The 21,723-nt window shown below is 43.4% G+C and overlaps 2 protein-coding genes across 5 annotated transcripts in view; one reads left to right on the top strand and one right to left on the bottom strand.

Moving 5' to 3' along the window:
• The first annotated feature begins 4,274 nt into the window (after nucleotides 1–4,274).
• prima1 (proline rich membrane anchor 1) lies at nucleotides 4,275–14,845 on the top strand. The gene is made up of 4 exons (XM_034674984.1): nucleotides 4,275–5,047; nucleotides 5,949–6,090; nucleotides 8,455–8,587; nucleotides 14,265–14,845. Exons 1-4 carry the CDS (start codon nucleotides 4,766–4,768, stop codon nucleotides 14,362–14,364), a joined length of 657 nt encoding a protein of 218 aa, XP_034530875.1. The 5' UTR covers nucleotides 4,275–4,765; the 3' UTR covers nucleotides 14,365–14,845.
• A 4,053-nt stretch (nucleotides 14,846–18,898) lies between these two features.
• LOC117806729 (protein unc-79 homolog) overlaps nucleotides 18,899–21,723 on the bottom strand; it is a 37,819-nt gene continuing 34,994 nt past the window's right edge. For all 4 annotated transcript variants that reach the window (XM_034675765.1, XM_034675764.1, XM_034675766.1 and 1 more), the window contains 6 exons: nucleotides 21,525–21,700; nucleotides 20,264–20,447; nucleotides 19,966–20,169; nucleotides 19,754–19,831; nucleotides 19,616–19,657; nucleotides 18,899–19,513 (listed from right to left, as the gene is read on the bottom strand). In XM_034675765.1, the coding sequence (XP_034531656.1) occupies nucleotides 19,325–19,513; nucleotides 19,616–19,657; nucleotides 19,754–19,831; nucleotides 19,966–20,169; nucleotides 20,264–20,447; nucleotides 21,525–21,700 (873 nt within the window). In that variant the 3' untranslated portion in view covers nucleotides 18,899–19,324. The remainder of the gene's footprint in view (nucleotides 19,514–19,615; nucleotides 19,658–19,753; nucleotides 19,832–19,965; nucleotides 20,170–20,263; nucleotides 20,448–21,524; nucleotides 21,701–21,723) is intronic.

Here is a 21,723-nt window from a genome sequence, read left to right as displayed (position 1 = left end):
TCCTGTGCTTTTGAAGTGCGGGAGAATGAGAAAGAGGAAGCAAAGTGGCATCCATGAATCCAACAGTGTGGTGCTGTGCTTGTGCCATGACAGGTGGATGGGATGTTTGTCAAACATTTCACATATTTCAAGGGATGAGCTGATTTATGGAACTGCTGAAAAGAAGTGTTAACTTTTGATAATCTATATTTCCCTTTTAACTTTATTTTAATCTGCTGTAAAAACCAGCAGTCCACCTTGAGAACAACATCTACACTAATACACAAGTTTGTGTGTCACCTTAACTGCCTTATGTGTGCACTAAAGATATGCACTTCACTTGCATATCTTCTGTGCACATGCAAACTGCAGTCAGAAAACTGTTGCAGCAAGTAGAGATAGGAACTACTGGACTATAATTCCTCAATATATGTGTGGCCTTTGACCGCCTGATGGAAGCCAAGCTGAGCTCCAATAAAACTGAAAACGGACTCTGTCTAGACCGGCTCCTCTACAGAAGTGGTCTGAGATACATCCATTAGTAGAATTATCTATGATATGCACTTTCTGTCTGACGCTGCTGCTATTTATTTGCCTGAGAAGCTTAAAAGAGATAAGCGAATATAATTAAAAGCTGTGTTCAGTATCAGAGTATGCCGATCTATATAGCAGCTCTCTATAGGTGTTGATATGGGAATAAGAGCTAAATGTAGAAATATCAGAGGAGTTCTGTGTGCGTCACACAACATCCACAAATCCCTGGAAAGTCATCGCCTCAGGGTGGAGGATTTTCATTTGTTTCGTCACACCTCATATTAAAACTGAAGACTCAATACTTACAGAAGTGATTGAGTTCAAAGTGAGTCATACTTACATCTTCTGGTAATGTAACCAAACGACAAAACTTGTGTAAAATGTATGTTTATTCCGGCAAATAAAAAGATAGTGGAGGAAGTAGAGAGAGGAACCTAAATCTCAAAAATTCTTCTGCTGTGAGGCCATAGATGCCACATCTAAAAGTTAGTATAAAATGGATCCTTACTGCCATGAACATAGCGCTGTGTTCATAGTAAAAAGGAAAAACATAAAGAATGAGATGGAAAGACTGACATTTCCCTGCGGAATCCCATAATAATGGAATAAATGGTCACAATTTGAAATTTCAACATGCAATTTATGCACAGAATACATCTTTAGATCACAGTTCTGCATATTCTATTGCAAAGAAATGTTTGTTTCTATTGAAGCTTTGTTTTTAAGAGGTTATTCAGTTGATGTGGTATGTATGCAATACCTAAAATTACTGACAACAATGCTCAATATATGCACTTGCACTTAGTTGGTCACATTTTCTAATAGTACCTCATGTGTTACAGGACTTACCCACTAGATGGCAATCTACCTCCATTATGATACATCAAAGCTGGACTAGTATTAAAACAGAAATAAAGAAAAGTGAAGATAATGCTGTTAAACTGGTGTTCTTTGAACATGAATATTCTCTATATGGAAGAGGGGTTTTTGGGTCTCTTTTTGTTGGTGCATGAGATATTTTTGGGTTGTGTTGTTCGCGTAGGTGCTGATTAAGCATCTTGGCAGGGATAATAATGCTGAAAGACACAGTAATCTTATTAAGAGGTTTTCTTATCTGACTTTAAAGGGGCTGTGATGTATGTTGTGGCAGATTGCTGCTTGTTGGAATGAGTTGAGGCAGCAGGAAGGAACCAGGAGGATGTAGTGCTTTTCTCTTGTCAGATAATCGATATTGGGACAGACTGTAGAAGAGGATGGACGAGCTTAACTACTGGGCACACTTAGATGCCAAATCCAGGCTTGTTTTGTACCTCAAAAAGTCTGAAAAAAACCTCTGCATTGTACGTACAAAAGCAGCAGCAGCTGTGGATTTTCCACTCTAAAAGTCATCCACAGCTCTTGTGCATGAGCTCAGCCCCATTACTGTCAGTGAAGAGCTTTTTGATAGGCAAGAGATGTGATAAATGCTCAGCCGCAGCAAAAAGGCTGTTAGGCTGCTGGATGCTGAATCCCATTGATGTTACTCCAAAGTTGTTTGAATAGCTGGCTCCAATGCTGTTTGTGTTATTTTGGAATAAGCAGGCTTTGACTCTATTAACCGTCTTTTCTGGTGTTTAAACCACAAGAAATACTTTCAAACAGACGTCCTGTGGGCACAACTCATGATTGTGGATTTGTGAAATATGAATAAGCAATGAAAACGATAAACAGGCATGAGCAGCTTGTTGGTTAGAGTGCACTGTCCTGTACAGTGAACCTGCAGGTTTGTATATATCTCCTGTCAGAGATTCTTTATGAAGAAGTCTTAGCAGGGGCGCCATGTGGGAGAAACATTAGGACATTTTGATGGTCCACTGACTGACAGGGGCCCTAAAAATATTATAACATTTGTGGCAGTGAAGTGTTGGGGCCGAAGCAGGCAGATATTTTTAACCAGAGTCTAAAATCCCTAGTGGTGCGCCTGCATCCAACGAGTTGGTTCTGCAGCCGCTCAACATAGATACCCTTGAAACTGGCTAGGGATGCAACTGGCAGTAGGTTTGCAGTAGATGAAGGACAAAAAATGTCAGACGACAGAGAAAAGTGCCATCAAGATGACCTCAATTCCGGGAAAACATCTTCAAATGTCTCGGTTTCTCCAAGCACCAACAACAATAACCCTGAGATCCAAGTGTGTAAGTTAATACAACAGCAATGCTAACATTTGATAGCTGGTACTTTGCAATGTTTACAGAAAATTCCTGATCATGTGCATTTTCTGCTGTGGTTTTTGATTCATCGTCAAATCTCTCATAAACCAAATAACCACTGGGGCGCTGGTGGCCTAGCGGTCTAAGCGCTCCGCATACAGTGGCTACAGTCCTCGTCCCAGGGCCCCGCTCTCTGCTCCCCACGTTTCCTGACTCTCTTCAGCTGTCCTATGGAATAAAGGCAAAAAGCCTCACAATATATCTTAAAAAAACAAAAAACAAATAACCAGTGTTAGTATTTTAAAGCTCCTGTGAGGAACCTTTTTGTTTTGTCGCTTTTGGCACCCCCTCGTGGACACAGTGCCAATTTCTTCTCTGATCCTTGTAAAAGAAAAATCTCATCCTGCTTTATTTTAAATGTGTGAAGTACAACTCACGCTGAATCTTTGGTATGGAATATTTCTATAAAGGCTGCTTTGGTAGCGTGCCATTAATCACCTCGTCCGACATCTACCCCGCGGCAGGGGTGACAGGTATATAAAATAACTCTATATAGAGATCATCAATCTTGTCACTGATGGTCTGGTTTGCTTTTGTTGCTCAGAGGCCTCAGTATTCATTTCAGTCCGTTTCAGTACCAGCTAAAACCTTCTCACATGAGCTTTAAATACAAGCTGCTGAAAAAGGAATTAAAGAGAAGTGCTGATGTACATTTCTCTTTAAGAATAATTTCAAGCATATATCATTCTGATAAAAACACAATCCTCCATGCAGCCTCATGTATAAGTGACACTAATATGAGCACCAGGGTTTTATAACCCCTGTCAGTTAACTGTTTTAGTAAATCCCAGTAAACTGTGCATGTCACATCAGCTCTCTAGTACTGTGTACATGCCTGTGGGCTGTGGGGTAATTTCATAACTGTGCCTGGTGGAGACCACCAACACTTATTATGCAACTCTGCTCTTCAAAAAACTGTCCATTCTCTGCTCTCTGGCCTCACAGCATCCCCTCTTTTATATCAATATGGTGTCAAAAGTTTAGTGAAGGGAAGTAGACTGAAGCTGGGGTTTAAAAATAAACACCTAATAAATATCTTATAAGTGTGTCTCTGTTGTGGAGCATTAGCAGTGAATGCCAGGTTACATCAGTGTTGTTGATCTCAGCCTACTTTGGGACCATTGGACCTTGGAGTGTTCTAGCAGGCACATCAAACATGGGGATGGCAATGTTTTCAGTCGGTAGGCGTCTTGCACTCTCTCACTCTCATCTCTCATCTCTCTCTCTCTTTCTCTCCACTTGACTTTAATTCGGTCTAGTACCTACGCGTCATCCTCACGGACTCGCCTCCACGCATTGTGGGCTTATGTTTTTTTTTTCTCTTTCTGAACAAGAAAGAAGAAATCAAACGCAAACAAGCAAAGCACAACAAAAGCTGACATTAGCAGCGCCTTTAAAATCCCCATGCCACCTTGTGCTTTCTTTCTTTTTTTTTGAGAAAGAGGGAGGGGGGACTTTTTTCCTTTTTTTTAAGAGAGAGAGAGAGGGAAGCGGAGGGAGAATTTGTTTGAGCACACGCTGTCAGGATGAGCTGATGTGAGCGCTGCATCAAGTGCGCGGACGGTGATGCTCCCGTATAAAACACCGCGCTGTATTTTGGCACAGAGGGGTGATGCATCAGTTTAACCCTCGGCTCTGCCCTCCGGACTCGCCCATCCAGTAATCCAGCCCTCAGATAAGTTGAGGGGGGCATGTGTGATCCCATTGCGAGGAATCCTGCCGCACGATAATTCCTGAGGATCTCTCTCTCTCCCTCTCTGTTCGCTTTCTTTTCTCTCTCTTTTTTTTTCTTCAACTTCGATGGCTTGAGTGAGTGGCCCATTTGCACTCATGCTCGCAGCCGAGGAGGGATGTAAAGGTACGGGCCATCCACCGCCCTCACATTGCACGGAGTAGCGGCGTGATTCAGGTCGCTATCTGAGTGCCAATCAGCCAAAAGAAAACTACTTTCGAGATGTGAGATTATCGAGATTTGCTACTCATTCCGCCAGCTCGCCTGTCCTATGATATCGACAACGGGATTTCAAGAGGAAACTGATTGTGGCATAAACTATTTCTGGAGACGCTTGTCACAGATATCGCCGCTGAACTGGACAGGGTGGATGGTTATTTCCCAAACTGTTCAAGCCTATGTATACTGCATTCATTGGTTGGAAACGCTGCCTAGTATCTTCGAGAACAGCTCAAGAGGAATGCTGGTCCAAGATCTAATGCCATTTACTTTAAGTTTTTGGCCTTTTTTCTTCGGTCATTGCCTTCTCTCACTATTTTTACTCTCGTGTCAGGTAAGGAGCATATTCACGCGCGCCAAATGTTCATTTACGCATGAGAAGGGAAATGTAACTGGAGTTTGATTTACTAAGGGAGCAGATATAAGAACCAGGTAACTTATTTAATTTCAAGTTACTTGTGTCTTCACTAGAATGCATTTAAAAACTAGAAGATTGCATGTGTGTTTACATCAGGGCACACCTGTGTTTAGGAAGTACTGCCAGGGATGCATGTGCAGGGTTTCCATGATAAATGTAGCTCTCTCTCTCTCTCTCTCTCTCTCTCTCTCTCTCTCTCTCTCTCTCTCTCTCTCTCTCTCTCACACACACACACACACACACACTCACACACGCACGCACACACTCAGCTCCCTTGTAGTGGGAACATGGAGTAGCCAACTGTGTTTTCATGATAACAATATTCAGTTATCCCACCAGGATCCCTGCAGCAGGCATATGTTAGTGATGAGTATTCTAACCTCTGCCCCGCGCTGCTGCCTACAGATAGTGGTGAGCTGTTGTTCACACGCACACAGTGTTGCCAGGGTTCATGTGTAATGTGATCTGCTCGAGTTTCCAAGTCCACCCACGCACACTCCTCGGGGCAGCCTGCTGCCCACTCTGTTGGTGGGTGGTTTCTTACAGGGAGCGGGCTGCAGCCATAGACGTGATACTATTCTGCATGTACTACATACACACACACACGCACACACACTCAGCAGCCCTGGTGACAACAACACTGGAGATCTGAAAAGAATGCTGAGAGGATATCCACACTGAGAGGCTGCTGAGTGTTCCAGCATCTCCATTTGTGCCGCACAGTGTTGATGCTGATGGTACTTGTGAGTAATGCGCTGAAGGACAGAGCCTCAGTCATTTCAATGTCTCCCTCTTTCTCTCTCTCCCTCACCATAAGGGAGAACTCCAGAGGTCATGCTCACGGACTGTGGCGGAGAAAGTTAGTGAACAGTGCCAGCTGGCATGCCACTGTAGAAGATACCCTCCTCTTCCTCCTCCACCGCCTCCGCCACCTCCGCCACGGCTTCTAGGCACCACAGGTAAGACTCCCCAGCTCCTGCTCCACCCTGGTTTCACACCTGTCTCCCTCCAGGTCCACCTGTCTCACTTCTAGTGTCCAATCATCTTCGCCAGACGCAGGTACAGGTGTCCAGCTACTGGCTAGTGTGATGAACCGTTTGACGTGAAGTGTTTCCCTTTTTATGCACAAAAGAAAAATGTTCCATCTACCCCCCTCCCTCCAATGACTGCGTGTGCATGGGTTCAGTTTTGCACGTGCGTGTCCTCTGCGCGTGTGATAGAGCCAGCAGGATGTTGACAGCTGAACACAGGACTAATTTATGCTGGGTCTGACCTTGGGGAGTACCCAGCTGCCTGTGAAATCCATGCCTGCTGGGCTGCCAAGCTCAGTGGTTCAGTGGTAGGGTTTCCCCCAGAGGACCCCTGATTAAAACACAGATGAGTTAATTAAATTAGCTTTAATTTGATAGAGATAAGGGGCTAATGAAGCAGCACAGTAGTTCCAGCTTTTCGTTTTGAAGTTGAGCTGGAGGCAGTCAGGATATGTGTGAGTGCTTTGTACTTGCACACAACAAGCGCGCATACCTGTGTGGGTCCTCTCTGTGTTTGGTCCCCCTGTTGGATCCTGTGACATATAGGCAAGCATATTCCCCCCCAGCTGCTCCCTGAAAGTTGGTTTGATTTGTATGTAGTCTCTCAAGCGCTTTAATGAACATCGCACTGAAATATGGGACAGGCGTTGCTGATGATGCAGCCGTTTTGAGCTATTACTGTGACTCTTAAAAATCACTCTCTCTCTGCCCTTTTATATTATGAGCAAAGAGAAGCACTTAATCTTTAAAGTCTCAATAGACGGCTTGTTTTAATCAATCAGATCCAGAGATTTTTCCTGTCAGGTCAATGGAGAAGGACCTCTTTTTCTCTCCTGAGTCACTTTATGGAGTTATAGGCTCCTCTGTGAATGTTGGTCACTGATTTAATGCTGCCACAACCATCTGCCTGTAAGCTAAGGTGGGGGGGGGGGGTTGACACCCAATTACAGCTGACGCATGAGTGGAACTCTGAAGGCTGCATCTACAGTTCTTGATGCCGCCATAAACAGCAGTGATAAATGTGATAAGCGGGCCAATTTTTAATCCCTTTCAGCCTTACACAGAAATGTTTGCAAAGGGTGGAGACATCATGAATAAATCACTTAAAAAGATATTTTTCCCCCCTTAGTTCTCTATTAAATCTATACAGATGCATAATTATCTAGATGTTCCCTCAGTAGCCCAATTTGCAAGACGGTTAGAGCTGAAAGTTTGCTTAAACTGAAGTCGTTAAATATGCAATGATTATGCATAGCTTACATGCAAAACTGGGACAATGACTGAGACTTTATCCATCTTCTAAAAGTCTTTAGAGAAAAGAGGAAAAATTGGCAACGTAAGTAAGTCTGTGAGTGCTAAAAGCGGTGTCTGAAGTCCTTCAAAGGAGTGTGGCTTTATCACAAGGAAGTAGATCCTTACCACTGACTGAATTAAATCCTACAGCCGTTGACAAAACGCAGGATTAAAATGGAAGTTTGGCTGAGAGGAGCTCTTAGATTCATAGTGACTTATGACGTGGTGTGCTGTGCCGGGGAGAGCCGTGCCTGGTTTTTCTCTCCGTAGAAATTTGCTGTGTTGGAAATAGTCCACAGCATTACTAAGGAGTATTTGTTGCTATGGTGTAAACCCTTCCACTCATTCATAACAAAATATCTGCAAGTTCAGGAGCTACGAGTTTGTTGTTGTATATACAGTGCAAGGTCTCTGGAGCATAAAACTGGAACAAACCAGCACACATAGATAGATTGATATGCACATGACTAAACTGATTTATAGATGGTGGGAGTGCATCAATGCTGCAGAAAGAGGGGAGGAAAAGTTCTGCATCATAGACACAAAGTTGCTGATGCACATAATGTTATTCAATGTTATTCCTGGTGAGTGGTCTTCCTCTATGGATCGAATGTGGAAAGAGCAGGAGGTTCCTGCAACGGTAATTGGTGTGGACAAGAGTGCTGGTGTAGGGAAAGCTGACGGGACCTTAAATGATTCATGGTGTCGGGTTGGATATCTTTGACCGTTGAACCTAAGACCCACAGAACAGGCGAGGACACAGCGTCTTCACAACTCAGAGAGCGAAGAAGAAAATCCCCGCCATGCTGCTCTGTTTTGTGTTGTATAATATGATCACTATCGATCTGATATCAAGACTCCAGTTAGTGTTGTATCCAAAGCACTGTAATCACAGTAAATGTTTTATTGATTTGCACCAGTTTTGTTAAGTATGTTCCATTAATTTTCTTCCTTTTTTTCAAATCTGTCTCTTCCTACTCTCCTCCTTCTCTTTTAAAGTGGCAGAGCCCATGGTGCCATTGTTGAGGCCCTGGTGGATGGAGATGGACATTGTAGTGCTCGGAACGGTGGGCTGTGCCTCAGTGGTCTTCCTCCTCTCAGCCATCATCATCTGCTACAAGGCCATCAAGAGGTTGGATTCCATTTTTCTCTTTTCACCTCCGTCCTTGCAGCATTTCAGCCAGTGTCTTACCCATCTCTGATACTCTGTAAAGTGATGACCAAAGAGTCGCAGCCAGGCTACTTAACACAACATGTGTAATTTGACCCAGGGGAGACTGTATTTCAATGTGTGAGCGGCGCAGGAGTCTACGATGACCCTGTCATCACCCTGCTGGGTCACACTGAGGTCAGAGGTTAAATAATGGAAAGGGTTGTAAATGTCACAGAGAAAGATCCACAGCACCAAGTCACCTAGAAACATCCTATAATCTAAATTAATTTACTGAGATGTGTGTTGACCTCGACACTGTGCTGTTTTAATTTGCACGAGTGTCTAAAGCTTCCTAGAGTGGCAGCTGGTTTCATGGAAATGAAAGCAGGGAGGCAAGCAGAGGAATCCCAAGACACTGCGGTTGCAGCGGGAACTGTTTTCCCCCATTTGGTTTATTAGAGAAAAAGGCTGCGTGAGGTTTTAGCCTGCAGCATATCCTAGACCCAATTCTCTGTGTGACATTAAGGCAGCACCATGTCACACATGCACTCTGACATCACTGTTAATGTTCATAGACATTTAACAAACACAGACACACACACATATCGTGCAAAGCAATGCACACGCACGGAGAGGCATGCAGAGAACACTCGTGTGCAACCATCCATAAACACACAACATCTTAACATACATGGATACATCATCCTGGCATATTTATACACTCTATAAAATATGGCATTAACATGGACTCTCACACAGCCATGTGAGAGCAGCCTCAGACGTGTGTGCTAAATTAGAGAGATATTTCTGTGTTTTATTTATGTGCAGTTGAACTGATTCAGTATCATACCTTTATATTTTTATGGGACTATATTAAGCCTGCATGCCTGTCATGGCTCTCCTCAGCAGAACTCTATTTCTCCTTTCTTTAAACAACAAATAGGCAAAGTCAGGCAGCGGAAGTAATGGGTGGTTGGCTCAGGAATTCATTATGGCAATTCTCCAGCCCCCTGTGTAGCCAAGGGGCACCTTTTTTAATGCAGCAGTGGTAGGAAAGTGTTGTTGCAATACGGGCTCTAGCCCCAAACCCAAGTCATTATTTATGAATTAATTTGCGCAGTCATTCAGTCGCAGGCCACATCTTTTATACATGCGAGCGGGTCGTGTCCTGAAGCACTGTGGGCTCTAGACTGCAGACTTTGTGCCACGCCAAGCTGCCCTCCATTCTGAATGAGAAGGAAGAAACATACAGGTCCAGCCAGACGGGCCTCGTTAGACATTCATTAGTCAGCAGCCAATAGGAGAGCAGTCCAGAGAAGATGTGATTCCTTTAACATTTGTCATGGATGCTCTAATCATCCATCGCTCCTGAGAGGAAGGGAGGAAACAACGCAGTTAAAAAGGACAGAGAAATGTTGTTTAGCAAAGCAAGCAAAGGCAGTAATTGAGCCTCTTAGTCAATAACAATATGAGAGAAGGTTTGTCAGTGAGAAAAACACAGCCAGTTATATATAGCCCTTACAGCCCATCAGTGCTCCGGGCTTTCCCAATGAAAATCAGCTGGACGAGGGCCAAGGCCCGAGCGCCTCAGACAGCAGAAGAGCTAACACTGCGGGTCCCAGCCCTCCTGGCCTTTTGTTATTTTTTATAATCTTTTTCTGCCAGTCATCTGTCAGAAGCAAAGGGGCTGGAAAGAAGGAGAAAAAATCCCCACTTCCATACAGTTCTTTTCAGAGTCCACAGCACCAGGGAGGCTGGTGTGTGCAAGCAGAGAGGAGAGGATTCAGACACACGCTGCGTTTCAGTGTTGCTGTGCCATCCAAAGCAAAAGACATGATGCTGCAGTCCGGGCTGTCAGCCATCCAAGGAGCCAAAACAAACAAAACTCAGACCAACTGACTAATGAAGCTAGATGCTTCTCCCAATCACTTAGCGCTCGGGGAGGCTTGTCTAAAGACGGATAATACATCACAGCTGGTCCTGTCCTGTCCAAGGGCAATGCTGTATATCCAAAAACCCAACTAGGGCAACAATAAAAAGGAAATACTTGTCATGAAAAATGGTTTGAAATCCAATATTTACTAATGCATTATTAATCTCCTCCATTTTATTTCCAAAATGGCTATATTAGCAGCGTCAAAACTGGTGACAGATTTCTACAGTCTGTTTTGTAATGCTTTTTCTTTGAACCATAGCATGTTACTCTAATATCCAGATGGCTGGAGTAATTGTAAACAGCTCGACACATGTCCCAATTTCACCGTGATCCATTCCCCAAACTTCAAACAGGAGTGTGCGCTGTGATTGCACAGCTTTCATATGAAATATTCATCTAACCTGTGAAGTGTTGTGTTGCCACCTGCCATGTGTCAACAGCATGGCATCTATTATTGAAGGCCTAGGTTGAGGTCGGTTTGGGGCCCTGGTGCTCGTCCCTGTGTGGTGGCCCAAAGCGACACGGTCAATTTGAAGAAAGATTACAACCTGGGAGAAAAAAGCAGCAGCAAAGTAGCTTCCAGAAGGATATGGCTCATAAACAGCAAACAGCTTTTTATAGCACAACAGATGAAAAACTGACCGGTCAAATATACTCAAAATAAATCATTAGTGAGCTGCTTGGATGTTGCGTAACGAACATCAAACCTACTGACCCTATATCCCAACTAGGAGAATTCCCAGACTGGCTGTAAACATTGCTGTCTGTCCCTCTGAGAAAACTTTGGTATATCCCAACTCCCCTAGCTACAGCAGCATCGGCCAATCATCTCCCCCACAGCAGAATGTGTTCCCACCCTGAGGCTGGACAGTTTCCTTTTTTAGGCTTTCCCAGGGTCCCACAGGGACACAGTAAGCAGCATCTGTCCTACATGGCCAGCATGGATCCCTGGTGTCCCACGCCATACCAGCCCTACCAGCTGACAGAGTCCCACTGGAAGTCTGAGTCATTGTCTTAGTCAGATGTTCTGTTTGAAACTTAGCTTGTTAGCCTCCACTTCACACAACAGTCACAGCCACTTTAGGGTAAATGTAGTGTGCAATGCTCTTAAAAAAGCAAAGAACTCATCTTTGCATGCTAACACATGCTAATAGGTACAGCAGAGACGTTGTTATGGAGCTTAAGCTCCTCTGATGAGTTTTTAGCTGGTTATGAAATGGTGAAATTAATACTAATGCCTCTTACCACATATGAAAGCAAACAAGACAATCATAAAGTCTGACAATTCATAAACTGTCTTTTTTAATGCCTGTGACTACTGTGAAGAGGTAGGTGTCAGACCACATGACTGACAGCATGCTGAAGTCAATTTACAGAGCAAATATTCAAAGTGAGTAATCAATTGACTGTTAAAGGAAATAAGGATGCAAATTTTCATCAGAAAACACTTCTTAAAAATGTACAGGAAAAATAAGAAAAGAAAGAAGACAGTAAGCAAAGAAATACGAGAATCCACAGGGGGCGTCAAAAAAAGTTTCTCATTGGAGCTTTCAAAGTCAGATGATAATAGCCAGATGATAATATTGGTTCAAAGAACTATTGACTTGTTAAGTACAAGACATAATCAGCCGACACAAGCTGCGTCCACAGGGGGCGCTAAAATCAGTGAAAACATAAAGTTCCTCACGGAAGCTTTAAAAACATTTAGTGACAGCCAGGTTTTCTATAAAGTTGTATTTATTAAGAAGATCTTCTCAGACAGGGCGCTCAAAAACAGGCTAAAAATGCCGTCTTCACAGCTGTGATGCCAGCAAAGCTTAATATCACATTGAGCAGGTGTACTGCGACCTTAATATTTAGACCCCCTTGTGAATTATTTTCCCATTTAAAGGAAAACCGTAGCAGACCTTAAAAGATCCTTGGATGGAAGAATGTGTCTCCTGGTGTATTTTTCATCTGGTTGAAGTTAAGCTGAGCAGGATTTCTGCGGAGCTCTGATGAATTCAGGAGGCGGAGGGGCAGAGGTGGCTCACGGCGATGAAATGACAGCTGAAAAACAGCCGAGACAGGAACAGTTTATAAAACTGACAGCAACAAGATGCTTGTTTAACAGGTGTGGAGAAATCAGATTGGCTTAAGCGTATAGCTGTGGCGAAAAAAGACAGCTGACAGATTTGGTTTACAGCAACGGGGGAAATGAGCAGATGCGTGAAGAGTACACATCCTAATTGAACATTTATGTCTGACCCGCCACCAAGAAAATACTCATTTCAACCATGCTAAAATTGAGAAGAATATTACAAAAAATACATGTTTTGTTAACTTTGCATTTCACATTTCATAAATTGAATGACTTTACATCAGCATTTGTTTCTTACTGTATCACTTTTATATGAGGGCATTAATTACAATCCAATCAAATCCCCAATTAGAATTGCTGCTGTATAAGCTCAGAATTAAGCACGTTTATGAGCCCCTAGACTAATAATGGAAACAAAATTGAACATAACTTTTAAGCCCACAAACCAAAGCACTAAATGCCGTCTTCATTGTTGTTTTTTAACCCAGATTTAAAAACCTAATTATGTTAAAATTAGTTAACAGAATCTATAAATACATTGAATAATTGCACCTTCACAGCATTTATATCAAAACAAGCTAACATTATCTGTCATAAGGAAGTGGGCACTGATCTTACCAGTTGTGTTCCTTATAATTTATGAATTAAACTTGTAGTTTCATGGATGAACATTGTATTATCTCGTTTTAAAAATGTGGTCCATTAAAAAAAACTGAATCTTTCACCCTGAACTTAAGGACAGCCTTAACAAACCCAAATATAAACCCAACACACGTAGCCTTCCTTGCAGGGCTGTTGAACTGGATTGCATTATGTCACATAAGAGCTCATTTCACCCTGTAAGACTTCCTTCTCTGCATGACGCCCAAGACCAAAAAAAGATTTTAGCTGGACTGGACTTGGAATAACTGTTCATCAAAGTTGGACGGCCTGGCCAGGGCTTTCAGAGGAGAGGAGACACTGAACTAAGATGTCGCTCAAGGGTCCTCTGTGGCAATGAAGGCAATATACAGTGTTGAGTGGGACAATGACTGTACTAACTGTATTCAGATCTGTCTCTGAGTTACATAAGCCAGAGCTGGAGAGAGCAGCTGAGGGGGTCGGTGCAGAAGCCACAGTACACTGGACAAATATAATAACCACAAAGGCACAGAGGAGTGCATGAAAGGGGCTGCATTGAATGATCCTGCTCTACACAGGCCAGGAGCAGGAAGGGGATCATGTGTTGCAGCTTTCTTTTGCACCAGAACGAACTCTTAGAAATGACCGTTAAAGCCCAACCAATGTTGAGTGCAAATACGACAGTATCGATGTTATAACCGTGTTGTTTTTGACAGCAACACGCATGCTCATTACTTAGAGGAAAGATTGCATCTCGCAGTCAGAAGAGGTAATTGCCTTATCCCCTGTGTTGCAATGTATCTTTCCATCCTGTCTCCTTGCAAAGGTGACCTTTGAACGTTGAGCTTATTAGAAAGGATCGCCGAGACCATAGCATGCACCCAGAGCAGCAGGAGAAATCGAATCAGCCCTAAAGGTTAACAGTCTAGAAACTCTGTTTAATGGCATGGCCTTTAGCTGGCATCACATCTGTTTCTTCAAGAAAGCTGTCTTTACTTTCTGAAAATGTTTGTTCGCAGGAAACCACTCCGGAAAGAGGAGAACGGGACTAGTCGTGGGGAATATGCCATGAGCATCCGTAACAAGAAGGCCATGGGGACGAACAACACTGTGGTATAGACTGTCTCCTGGTAGACGCAGGAAGTGACATCACCATTAACGTCTCCCACCCTCTACTGAATACAACAATCCCCTCTCACCCAGAATGCAACAGGGTTTCACCCCAAGGTTTTCAAATAGGTAAACCTTCCCTCTTTTCTTGGCATGTTGCCCGGACATGAAGACACTGTTCAGCTCCAGACGGGCTGTCAAAGACGAAAGGAGAAAAAAAATCAAGGCAGAAAAGACGGAAAGGAAAGATCCACAAAGCCCCCATGGTGTCCAAAGTGGCCCAGCAGGCTGAACATTATGCTCTTAGTAACAGCAAGTGTTGCTGACAGGCTGGTTGGCTGCTGGCTGGAGAGGGACTGTCTGCCAGTCTGCTGCAGATCCAGACCTCACACACACACACTGTTGACATCTGCAACGGAACAATACAGCCGCCCTGCAGTCCCCACTCGACAGCCCATCACACACAATAAATACGTGCATGCAGTTTTTACAAGAGAATGCAACTTTTTTTATACTCCAATCCCCACACCGTCCATCTTTTGTTCCTCCATTTTCTGAGACAGATGCTTTGTGAGAGGCATGATGTTACTGTCGCTCTCGGCTCTGACATGTGGATTCATCTGACTATGCAATTTAAAGAAATCCATATTTCAAAGGAAAGGAGAAGCAGCGACATCAACGTGGGACATTGTGGTTATTTGACCATGCCAAAAATGCCAACCCAGACTTATCTCAATGTAATATACTCTAGTCACTCATTAATTTATTTATTTTTTCTTGATTTATTTACTACCTTTGAATTTATTTTTCTACTTAAAAGAAGAAAAACTGTCTCGTATGTTCCACACATCTCTGCAAATCTTTCAACATCTTGATGAATTCATTTGATTTCCTGATAGCTCTGTTTTTTTTAAGTGAATAATTTATAAATCATACAATTCATTTGTGATGCTCCGATGCTTTAAGCCTGCTGTCAGTTTGTCGAGACACTGATGCAGAAAACACGCTCGCTCCGCAGAGTTTTGGTATCAGTTGTTCTGTCTCTGGGTGTTTGATATTCTCCTCTCTGTTTCCCTGAGACTTCAGTTAAAACATGAGGGGTCTCTATGATGTGCTATGTGAATGTGTGGTTTCCAAACATTAAGTATGTGCTGCATCTTATGCCAGATTTCAGTTTGCTCCTCAATCCGAGATCCCCCCCCCCCCCCCCCCCCCTTCAGAAAACAAGTGAAATCACAATCATTTGTTGAAATGAGCTTGTTTCAGAATCTTGGGGTCAGCTTAGATGCCTTCAGCCATGTTTTCATTTGGTTTTCGACAATCTTCATTTTTCTGTCTGTCAAGCAAGCTTATCCCATCGCTATAGAAACAGGGGACCTGAGCCCAGGGCTGACCTTGTGACTGGTGAGAGACGGGAGACTTAGCCAATAGCCAGAGATCAGGTTGCACACAGAGGAAGGCCTCAGCAGGGATGTGTGTGTGTGTGTGTGACTCTGTGCTGTCACAGGCCTCCTCCACATCCCTGCTGGAAAAAAACACAACTGAGCTGAACTGGAGCATCACTCAACGCTGCTCTGCTTCTTCTTTTTTTTTTTTTTTTATATATTTAATCTGTGTGTGTGTGTCTGTGCGTGCATGTGTGAGAGTGTCTGTTTGTCTGTAGGTGAGCGTGCATGCAGATGAGTGTACTCAGAGAGAGTGGGCTGTGCTCTGTGGCTGTCAGTTAAGTATAGATATTGGCTAAACTGTGGAGATTTAGGGTAAAACACATGCTTGCATCTAGACATGCACAGGTATTAGCTCAAAGTATACCCCACCATGTACCTATATGAGGGAAATGAAGGATGCATGAATGTAAATATTGATATTTAAAGATCTGCCTTCTGGACTGTTAATTAATGTACAGTGTAACAGAACAAATGTTTATACATAGTTATACAATGTGCTACCATTTAGAATAATGTCAATGTTGTCATGTTGATGGAGCAAGCCATTAATGTATATATGGCAATCAATAGTACAAAACACAATTTATGCATCATACCAAACAGATAGAAAGATGTGCATAAGTTGATTTCATTGCTGAGTTTTTCAGTTGTAAATAAAACTGTACAGAACAACAGAGCTACAGTCTATTGTGTTAAGAGAGATGCAATGCACAGGTATGACTCTGCTGTTATGTAGACAAAGTTATAAAAGTGAGACTGTTATATTTAGCCTGTGCCGTGTTGTGTCGTTCACATCTTGGGCTGAGCCGTGCTGGCCGTGTCTCCTGAGCCCGCCTCCCTCCTGCAGCCGAGGACATGTTCTCATCAGTCTGTCTCACACAGTGCATCTTTAATGAAGTGCGATTATCAAGCGTATTGCACTCCATGGGGCTTAATGATAGATGAAGGAAAACTTATAGGTTGCATATTGTGCAAGCTCTGGGCTCAATCTGTAATAATGCCAGAAACAAGTCATGTGTGTGTGTGTGCACGAGGGATTTCTGCAGCTACAGCAAGAACACAAGTTTCTGTAATAAAATGTAACAGCAGATAAAAGAAGATAATGAGTTCAAACACCTCTGTTAAAGAGGCTACGCTGCTACATTGACTTGTATAGACGTTTTCCCATTTCTACTTTAATTTGCATTAACTGCAGTTAATGATGTGTGACAAACTAAAGGGACAAACCTGTGCTGTAAAGGCTGATGCAGAGGTGCACTGAAGAGGAATGTCAATGAATTACAATGTGAATGAGCGACCATAGAGGACTGTGCCTTCCCTGCTTTAGATGTGCAGCTTGACGGTAATGCCGATGGACAGTGTGAGCAATTTAAACATTCATGCATTGTCCAGCCAGGGCGCTGTGGATCTCACTGTAATAAAAGCAATGTGACAGCACTAGGCGGGGGAACCAGGGATTGTCACTGTGTCAACAAGCTCTGCGCCTCTCAGAAGGTATCTCCTTAGATGGAGGAAGGATGCTTCTTCACAGATTCTTTAAAATGTGGGTTTCTGAAACAAAAAGAAAACTGCAGCCTGTGTGGGACCACCTCCCCTTACCTGCGCTTTAATCAAGGAACGTCACTGATGCACACACCTGGTGCATGACAGGTGCGTGTGTATGAGGGAGAGACAGAGGGCTGGAACAGTCCTTTCAAAGCTGACCTTCACAATCATCGAGGACCCACTCACACCCTGTCCGCCTGAGAGGCCTTTGGTCAGCGTTAATTACCCTCACTACCTCCAGCTGCCTGCTCATCAGGTCAGCTCTCCCATATGGTCCTCCAGGAGGGAGCAAGCAGGCGGGGGGGCTAGGGCGGGGAAAGTGCTGGATACCTGTGGGACACTGATTACATAAGCTGCTGCTAATGAGAGAGAGCTTCTTTGGAAAGAAGGGCTGCGAGTTCAAACGATCACAACGGTGGCAGTGGCTGACAGATGCAACCCCAGAGCAAGGGGGACTTGATTAAACACACACACACCTATGCACATGCTGGGACACATGCACACACACTTACACACACACCTGCATCCAGAATCACTTTAACACACACTCAGACACACAGAGGAACACAGCAGGAGAGCGGCTCTTTGATGAGCCGGGGACTAGAGGTTGATGAGAAGGGGCACTGCAGCCTGATTCAGCTAGCTTAGGGTCACCCAGGAGAGAGTGTTTGTGTGTGTGTTCCTGCCAGAGTGTGTGTTCATTAGTCACACAGTGTGATATTATACTAGTGACTCATTTGGCACACACCTCCCATCATGGGTGCCCTTCAACATGCAGTGACTAAAATTCAAGTTTTAAGAGAAAACACATTCAAATCAAATTGAGCTTATTTTTGTCCAATAAACTGATTTCTTCCAGCTGAATACATTTATATCATCAGATCTAATTCATCCCAAAGCTTGATAATGAAATCCTCGCAGCAGTGAGGAATCAAAACAAAGATTAATGTGCTGTTCGGCTCTCAGGCCCTGCTGTCATGTCATCTGTTATTCTCAGACAAGAGCTTCGTGGTAATGCGGTTAGACCTCACAACAATGCTTAATCACAACAAACCACATTAGGCCAAAGGTAATTGTGTTTGCTTGGTATATGCGTGGGCCAATCTGTTTCGCTGCTGCCAATGAAGAGGGGACTGAGGAGGGGTGGGGGGGCTTTCCACTTTGGGGTGGGGTGGGCCGTGAGGGGGGGCACAACCGAAATAGTCTTGTTTACCTCCAATGTCTGGCTCCACCTTATCGAGTTACGAAGCTGCTGCTGCTGCGAGTCAGATTGGCCCCTGATCGATCGGAGCTCTGATGGCGAGAGGCAGCGTGACTGACAGTCTGACAAGGATCTCAGACGGGAGCTGAGTAATGCATGTCATGTCATTTTCCCGGATACACCTGAGGTTCACTTTCTCGTCTGGGAGAGTAAACAACAGAGCTGATTGTATCGCTCATGCCACCTGCATTATGGTAAACTGGACATTTTCCACATCAATGGGCTGTAAATGTCACATTTGAATTTTTGAAGGGGGCGGCAATTCATGTGAAAGGACAAAGAGTCTCTCAACATTTAGAAAAACTGGTACTTTTATTATCCAGCTTGCAACCAAGCAACTTAAAAAGTGATAGAATATGAATGTGACAGAGTGAGCATATCTAAGCTTCAACAAGCATTCCCTTTCATATCCTAAGTATTACTAACGTGAGTCTGTAGAATTCATCTTCATCATCTATTGACTCTTTAAATCTGTTGAATACAACAGTTAGGCACCTGATGTAATAATCCCAAACATGTCTGTCGAACCTTTGCTCTTCAGCTCAAGTATTAGTACTCTAAAATAGCATAGATTTACTGTACATATACAGGTAGTATACTAAAGGTGCTGAAAATTAAATTCCACACAGTATAAGATTAAATAAGAGTCTCTTTTTTTGGTCTGACAGAGAGGATGCATGCAGGTCTGGGGACCTGACTGGACCCACAAAGCAGGTCACATGGGGTAAAACTGTGAGGCAGCCTCAGACGACTGGATCTCCACCTGAGCCATCTTGAACTGGGTGCACTGCAGCCATTTTCTCAGAGCAAACGGAGGAGTGCCGGATGTCTGGCCCTGCAAACACTGGTGGTTCACTCTGTTCTGGATGGCCTGGAGACGCAACTGCAATCCCGCAGACAGATGCTGAAGAGGCAAGAATGGAAGGATGACAAGTTACAGGGCTGCGTTCTTATAAAGGTATTATTTTGTTGAATAATAATGGGGACAGCTTTTTTAAGGCCTTACCTTGAGGTTTGACTGAATCATGGGTAGCCACATGGGTATGAGCTAGAGGAAAAAATACAATAAACAAGAATTTGCACATTTTCTATAAGAGGATCACAAAGTAAAAACACACTGAATGAATGATGAGTTGTAGCAAACCTTGACAAAGATGGTTGAGTTGCACTCCTGCAGGGCTTCCATCAAACTAATGACGTGAAGACACACCATCTCTACCATCTAGGAGAACAGAATACCAAAAATATTAATCAATTTTCATATAAAGACAAGCATTCCATATTTCCAGGTGCTTGTTCCATCTGTAGCTAGCTTAGATAGATCTCCAGAGTAAAAGGCAAAGGCAGAGCACTCACCACTTTATTATGAGCCATGAGCTGCAGGATGCTAGGTGTAACCCGACTCCAGAACTCCAGGCCAGTGAGGATGGCGCTGGAGGAAAACTCAGTCTGGTTTTGGTTGACCAGTGAAGGAGCAGCAGCCGCCTGCTCGCAGTAGATGGTCCACAGCTGGGCGAACATGAAGGCGTGGAACAGAGAGCACATGTGCAGCACCGACGTCTGGAGGAGACAAAAGCAGAACAGGTGGTTAAAGATCATATTAAAGAAAGAAAACCAGGGTGGGGCCATTTACAGGAAATTGGTTCTGTCAGACCTTTGACTGCTCTGGGAAACCAATGAGGATGACTATGAGATGATCTGCGATGTGGGAGCCAGCATCTAGAGGGATGGGCATACAGGAGGTGGAGCCCTGGTGCAGGGCACAGTGTGTCAGCGAGCCCAAAAGCAGCCAGGACAGCTGACGAATGTGGGAAACACACTCGATGAATTCTTTTGGCCTGTAGAGAAAATAAAAGTCAGTTTTACAAATCAGCTCGCAGTCAATTCTACACAGTCTCATACCTCTCAAGATTACACCCAATGTTCAACCAGTGAACATATTCTAACGTGCATGTTGGATTTAACAGGTTACATAAAAACACATTCTCTCTTTAGTGATATATCACGCCAAAGAATTTGCATTTCTTCAATCCTGTTTTCATATTTTTGCTTTCGTACCAGAACAAAGCCAATTTATTTAATGTAAAGCTGCTCACAAGCTGGAAGGAGATGCTGTTGTTTGCATTTTTTACATCTTCTAATAAAAAAATAATAATAAGTAGTGTATTTGGCTGGAGGCAGAAAAGGATGATTATCTCCTGGACCTGGATAATTTATCACACTCGTAGAGAAGACTTTTTCCTCTCATGCCATGCTCAGGGGAGGCAGCTCATATGCTGACATTATGTTGTACTGCTGTACTCCAAGTAAAGAAAATTAATGTAGAAGTTGGGTACATTACAATAGCTTAATCATTTCATCAACTGATAAAATGAGCATCTGAAATGACAATTGATAGAGAAAAGAGGGACATCTGGTCATGACTCAAGGGAAATCAACAAATTAAAAAAAACTATTTGATTTTTAAAAAAGTGAATGCCTCCCAAAATAAAATTTAGAAAATGCGCAAGCTAGGAAGTTAATTTCTATCCAGCATAATGTTAGCTTGAAAATAATATGTTACCTAGCTTTTTTTTACTCTTTTTATTCACATCATCTCTTTTTCTTCCTGTACTTTTTTTCCCCATCCCTTCTTTCCTTAATTATCCCTGTTTTAGCAGCAGTAAGAGTGAACTCCCTCTCTGGGGATTAATAAAGCTTTGTTTTTGTTATGTTATCTTATATATCCCTAATTAAGTGAGCTTCAAACCCAAGGCATGACATCAATGGCTGCTGTATGAATACAGTCAATTAAAGGTAGACGATACTAAAGATAAAACATTTTTAAGGAAATGAGTTTGCATGTAATTTGGTGTGACCGCTCGTCTGAATGGTTGACTGGTTCCTGAACTCGCCTGTCATTTTGTCATTCTTACCCTTGTTGCATGGTGGATGGCGGGTGATAAAGCCAAGGAAGATAACGGACCACAGCTTTGTTATCACGGTGATTGCCTTTGCTGATCTCCATGGCGGCGACTTGTGCCAAGCCCACTTTCAGGTTCCCCCCAAAAGTGTCTTCGTGCAGCGGCTGACAGCAAGCCTTCATATGGCTCTGAATACATTATGCAAAGTAAG

This window comes from Notolabrus celidotus, chromosome 22 (assembly GCF_009762535.1).
Source record: "Notolabrus celidotus isolate fNotCel1 chromosome 22, fNotCel1.pri, whole genome shotgun sequence".
Taxonomy (NCBI): domain Eukaryota; kingdom Metazoa; phylum Chordata; class Actinopteri; order Labriformes; family Labridae; genus Notolabrus; species Notolabrus celidotus.
Note: the sequence above shows the minus strand (reverse complement) of the source record. Positions and strands in the feature narration are given on the sequence as shown.